The sequence below is a fragment of the Benincasa hispida genome, chromosome 11, assembly GCF_027475165.1.
Source record: "Benincasa hispida cultivar pf3 chromosome 11, pf3_genome.v1.1, whole genome shotgun sequence".
NCBI lineage: Eukaryota > Viridiplantae > Streptophyta > Magnoliopsida > Cucurbitales > Cucurbitaceae > Benincasa > Benincasa hispida.
The window spans coordinates 41825064-41831523 of record NC_143488.1 but is presented as its reverse complement, the minus strand read 5'-3'; the positions used below and the strand labels follow the sequence as shown (position 1 = coordinate 41831523).

Genomic DNA, 6460 nt, shown 5'->3' with positions numbered 1-6460 from the left:
CTTTCCATTGTTTCTTTCTTTTTTCTTTTTTAGAATTCAATACTTAGAAAACATCACAGAATGTTAGTTGAAATAACAATAGATGAACTGCTGCCGTTGGTGAATTGACCATTGGAGATGCATGGATAACGTTCTCGTTCTTTTTATTCTCGTTTTTTAAGAACGGGAAAAAGAACTAGAAACAAGAATATATTTGGTAATCATCTTTATTTTTTTGTTTCTTGAAAAACAAATAGAAATCTAATTGATAACTATTTCTTATTTCTTGTAATTTTTCTCCAAACATTTTTTCTTGTTTTATAGTTTAAATATAATTTAGGATAATTATTTTAAATGGTAAAACTATTAAAAATATTTTCAAATATAGCAAAATGTGTATATCAGTGATAGGCCATGAATCTATTACTGACACTATAGATGTCTATCGTGGTTTATCACGGATAGATAGTGACATATTGCTATATTTGTACCTAAGTTGTTCATTTTCCTTTATTTGAAAATAATCTATAATTTGATTATATAAAATAAACAATATACAGCATGCTTCTTAGTATATAGGGTAAATATCAATTTATACTTCTGAACTTTAGGTGTTATATTAATTTAAATCCTAAACTAATAATTGTATTAGTTTAAACCTTGAACTTTGGGGTTTGTATCAACTTAAATCCCAAATTAATAACCGTGTTAATTTAAATCCTGAATTTTTATAAATGTATCAATTTAAATCCTGAATTTTCATAATTGTATTAACTTAAATCCCCCCCTTATGTTTTATTTGGATACACTTATAAATGTTCAGAGATTAAATTGATATATTGATGAAAGTTTAGGGTTTAAATTGCAAAGTTTAAGGTTTAAATTGATATAATCCCCAAAGTTTAGGGGTATAAATTAATATTTACCCTAATATATATATATATGTGACATGCATTAAATATTTAAAAAAAAAAAACAATTATAAGGTATTTATATATGAAAATACAAATAAATCCAAATATATCTTTCAAATGTTGTCCAAATTTATCTATAATATTATTTCTCACTCGATTCATTCACCTTAAATGATCTTTACTCAACTTCAATTCAATTATATTATTATATAAATATTGTAGTTATAAAATATTAAAAGCAAAACTTAATGAATATTTAAGTGAATAGAATTTATATATTGTTAAATCCTAATTGGTTTCAAATGTACTACATATTCATATTGCAACTCAAAAAATATTTAAATATACAACTTTGAAAATTGAAAAATATATAAATCTAGAATCTAGATATTAAAAATTTTAAAATTTAGAATTTAACTAATACATAAATATACCTATTGCAAAGTAAAGAAATATTAAAAATGAAAGAATAAGAAAATGAAAAGGTCATGAAAATAAAATAAAAATAATTAATAAAAAAGAAAATTGGCGACAAATATGGGCTTTGAACTTAGGATAGTCAGATAGAAAAGCATTCTTCACTGATAACCAACCCAGCAAAAGTGACACGAGTCATAATTGAAACGATTTAATATAATATGAAAACAGAAGAAACTACTTTCTAAATTTTAGAAACGTTTCTTAAATTTTGAAAATAAAAAACGGGATAAATTATCAAACAAGACTATTTTTTATAAAATGAAAAATAAAAAGGAGAAATGGAAACGTTATTGCAAGGACTCCTTGTAAACTTCTTGTAAACCTTGTTGAAAGATCAATGATCATGGAGAAATATTTGAGATGTGGAAATCAATTTTAAAATATATTTTAACCTTGTATGATGATCCAAAGCCAAGCATACCTCAACTAATTAAGGGATTGTATCAATGACTTAAAAGGTAAGAAATTTAAAGGAAAAAAAAACCTCCACATATACAATATAGGTATGACGTGGATGTTGTATTGTTCTCTTCACTTTTAAAACAAGACTATGAGATCATAAATAAGGAAATAATTATTTTTTAGGTTCAAAATCAATTTTAGTCGTTGAATATTCAAATTTGTTCTATTGTAATTTAGTCTTTTGAAATATCAATTTTGGTACTTGAACTTTTATATTTGTTCTCTCTCTCTTTTTTTTTAAAGAGAAAATATGTTAAAAAGCGGGAGAAAAACTAAATATAACCAAGGTCCTTTAACAAAGCAGAGAACATCTTGTTTGGGAAAGATCAAAATCAAAAGAGCTCTTTTGACCCTTCAATCGAGGAAGAGACACTACAAAAAAATATCACGAGGAAGTCAAGCTTTTGCGATTATGGCAACGACATAAGCTACGAGTCCTATTACAAAACGAAAACCTCAGAACATTCATTTGAGGTGTAAGGAAAAGAATACTATCAACAACATTTGACAAGGAAAAGAATACTATCAACAACATTTGACATCTCTGATAAATCCACACTATCCTTGTTTAGGATTTTGATAATCTCCAAAGAATTTAACTCGACCTCCAAAGAGGGCAAGCACTCTAAAAACTTGTCGTTGATACTTCTCAAGCCTTCTAAAATTGTTAAACTTTCAAGAGCTTTCACTGACCATCTATTCACCACCTTGAGACTTGCCCCAACAAGAGATCCTTGAGAGTCTTGGGTAATCCACCCAAGGCCACCTCTGTCCTTTGACTCACTTCAAGACACAATCAGAGTTGAACTTCCAACAGTCAGTTGGGGGAGGGACCCACTTTCAAAGACTCTCATGATCTCGAGCCTATTAACCTTTGGATAGGGGACTCTCCACATCTGAATGTCAACCAACGCACTCTCTACTCTCCTTTAAAAACCTAAAGATCAGCTTTGGAATGATCCAAGGATTTTGTTCTTTAAACTTTTAAAATGTCAATTTTAGAGTTTAAGTGTTTATAGAATAATTGTTTTAGTCAATCAGTACTATATTATTATTTTTTAATTTAATATCTACTTTCCTAATGCTTGTCACTAACTTATGTGACTTAAAATTATGCTCATATTAATACGTCAGTATACACTCGAAGCTACATCATTAATTTGCCAAAAGAGAAGTGTAAGGATCAACATGATTATTTTAGAAGTTCAAGAAATAAAATAGACATTTTAAAGTTAGTAGACAAAAATAGAATGAACTTAAAAGTTTAAGAACCAATCAACTTTTTGAAAGTTTCAAAACTTGAGATGATATTTTAACCTTTATTTTTTTTTTGTTGTTATTGTTTTTTTTTTTTTTTGGGAAAGAAAATGCTATATTTCCAATTACTTAAATAAAGATTAAAACTTTTTTTAATAAAATTATGCAACCAACAAGCTCTAATTTGCCCTAATTTTATCAAGCTCTCTCGTTCTCTCACCCTCTCGTTAAATTGCACTCCCGTTTTTTGCACTTTCGTCCTCTCCTTCTCATTCTCTCATACTTTCGTTCTCTCCCTCTTGTTTACAACACAAACTGAATAGAGGGAGAGAAGAATAAGAAGAAGACAACGACGACCGAAGAAGAAGAGATGGTCTCACTAGAGAAGAAGAAACAAAGGAAAAAAAAAAAGAAGAAAGAAATTAAAGAAAGAGAAAAAAATAAACAAGAATAATTTTGTAAAATGGTTGGATGATGATGTAAACAAGAGGTCAAAATTCATAAATTTTAAAATGTGGGACAAAAATCATTTTATGCCTTAAAAATGGATCTTTTAATCAATTATCTAAAAAAATTTGGGATGTGAAAATCACTTTTAAAACATATTTTAATCTTGTATGCCAATATCCAAAGCCAAGCATACCTCAACTGGTTAAGAGATTGTATCATTGACCAAAAGATAAGAGTACCATCTTCACTTTATAAGTTACAAAAAAAACAAAAAAAAAAATATTACCCCACATATATGATATGGGTAGGATGTGGTATTGTACTTTTGACTTTTAAAACAAGGCTATGAGACCACAAACAAGAAAATACTTATTTGGATTGGGAACCCCCCATCCTCCCCTCTTCTAATACATTGGAAGGAGATGCATTATCTTCTTAAAAAAACACACACACAGAATACGTAAAAGTGCTATTAAGAACTTCACCACTTCATACCTTTTTGGCCAAAGAATTTTCAAGATAAGTAGAAGAGGATCCCGCAAAATTACCCATACAGTCACCAAAAATCATTGCAAGAACATTTTCCTTCCTTGAAATGATGATATCTCGTGGCATCACGGACCACGATTTCTCTTTGCTTTATATCACTAATGAATTTCAAAACATTATGACAATCTCCACAAATGCGAAGATTTTTCACGATTCGAATAATCGTCCCAGGAACAGCCTTGAGAAGTCCATAAGCCACAGCCAACCTCTCACTATGCCAAAAGAGCTGCTTTTCCTTTTCTTGTGGCTCCATGTCATGCAAAACAAAACTAGTGTTAGGAACATAGCCTCTTCTTCTCATTTCTGCATCTAAATCCTTCAGTAGATTGAAAATCTCATCCTTCATAAGATGACAACTCTCCCCAGCATGAAATACTTGGCTCTCCTTTCCAAAGTCAATGCTACTATAACCTGGTTCCTTTCTTACTTCCATAGAACTCATCAACTTTCTCACCTTTGAAACACTTTCCCACATTTCAGCTCCAGCGTAAACGTTTGACAAGAGTATGTAGGTCGAAGGATCTTCAGGTTTTAAATCCAACACATGATCAGCAATTCGAACTCCCATTTTCAAATTATTATGCCGCTTGCATGCACTCAACAACGATGCCCAAGTAGGCTCATCAGGTTTAAATGGCATTTCATTGAGTAGATTCTCTGCCTCATCAAGGTGTCCGGAGCGACTCAGGAGATCCAATAAACATGTGTAGTGCTGGAGAGAAGGATTGATCCTATAATCAATTGTCATAGACCTAAATAATTCGCGACCTCTACTAACTAGGCCGACGTGACTGCAAGCATAAAGTAATCCAATGAAAGTCACTTCATTTGGCTTTACTCTGGAAAGAACCATCTCATCATATAAGGTTAATGCCTCTTCTGCTTTGCCATGTTGAGCAGTCCCAACTATGATTGAAGTCCAAGAAATCACATCCTTTCGTGGCATTCTGTAAAAGATATCCTTAGCTGCTAATAAGTCACTACATTTAGCATACATATCCACGAACGCATTGCTTATATACAAACAAGACTCAAAGCCAAGAGCTATAACCAAGCCATGAATTTGCTTTCCAAGCTCCAGAAGAGCCAAATTTGCACAAGCTCCAACAACACTTGAAAGAACTAAAGGGTCTACAATATCAATTCCTTCTCTCCTCATCTCATTAAACAAAGAAAAAGAGTAAATTCCATTCCCACTTTGAATCAACCCCGAAATCAAAGCAGTCCAAGAGAACAAGTTTCTCATAGGAACTCGCTGAAAAAGCTCAATAGCCTCACATTTCCTCCCACTTCTAGCATACCCAGAAATCATAGCAGTCCAAGAAACTGAATTCTTAAACAATATGGAATCAAAAACGGCACGAGCATCATCGGGTTGCGCACATTTAGCATACATATCAATCAAAGACGACTTAACAACCTCGTCATCACAAAAAGAAGACAGCATAAACCGAGCATGAACTTGCTTACCTAGCCGCAAATACCCCAAACTGGCGCAGGCCCTGACAATACAGGCGAAGACAAAGTGATCAGGCTGCAACCCATCAAGCGTAAACATGGTATTTAGCATTGAAAGGGTCCGTCGGGGAAGAATGGCTTGGTTATGGGCAGTGAGAATCGAGGCCCAGGAGACATGGTCTCTTTGGGGCATTTCGTCGAACAGTTGGAGGGCTTGTGGAATGAGACCGCATTTGCCATATACATCCAAAAGGGTGTTTGGGAGAGGGCCCGATTTTTCGAAACCGGCTTTGATGATCTGAGAATGGAGTTTTCCGGCGGCTGATGCCGATTGGCGTCTGGTGCAGAGTTGGAGTTCGTGAAGAAAATGAGAAATATTCATTCATCACTGTTGTAGCTATGCAGATTTAGCCTTAAGCACAAGATTCTCCATAAAAGCCAAAACGGCAGGAAAATTGAAAGGAATGATCTTATTAGTTATTTGTGAAGATGAAATGTGTTTCTAAGAGTAGTACCCCTAGCCCAAAGAAACATATGGATTTCGTTTTTGAAATAGTCCCAACCTTTAAATAATTCCAAATAATCATCCTTACTTCTTCAATTATAATAATTTCGATAAATAAAGTAGAGGTTCGACAAGTCCAACAATAACAATGAACTTTAGAGCTTTTTGAATAGAAATTGTAGGTTTTCTATTAGAAATATGAACATTGGCACTCCAAATTCCACTTCTCCCATGGTGAAGGAAGCATTAGAGTTAAGCGTACACGAGTTACCCTATGGAGACTTCTAACAGTTGTTGCAAATGTAATCAATAATTGAACGAGAGGGCGTTTGGGCTTAAGAAAAAATCAAATATCTTTGTGAGCATTATATGTATTCATTTTCCTCGACAAACTCCCAAATTCATT

At 32.5% G+C, this 6460-nt stretch overlaps 1 protein-coding gene across 1 annotated transcript; it reads right to left on the bottom strand.

The window, feature by feature from the left end:
• Positions 1 to 3732: 3732 nt before the first annotated feature.
• Positions 3733 to 6186, bottom strand: LOC120090055 (Pentatricopeptide repeat (PPR) superfamily protein). Its single transcript, XM_039047541.2, has one exon. It carries the CDS (start codon positions 5929 to 5931, stop codon positions 4099 to 4101), a length of 1833 nt encoding a protein of 610 aa, XP_038903469.1. The 5' UTR covers positions 5932 to 6186; the 3' UTR covers positions 3733 to 4098.
• Between the last annotated feature and the right edge of the window lie 274 nt (positions 6187 to 6460).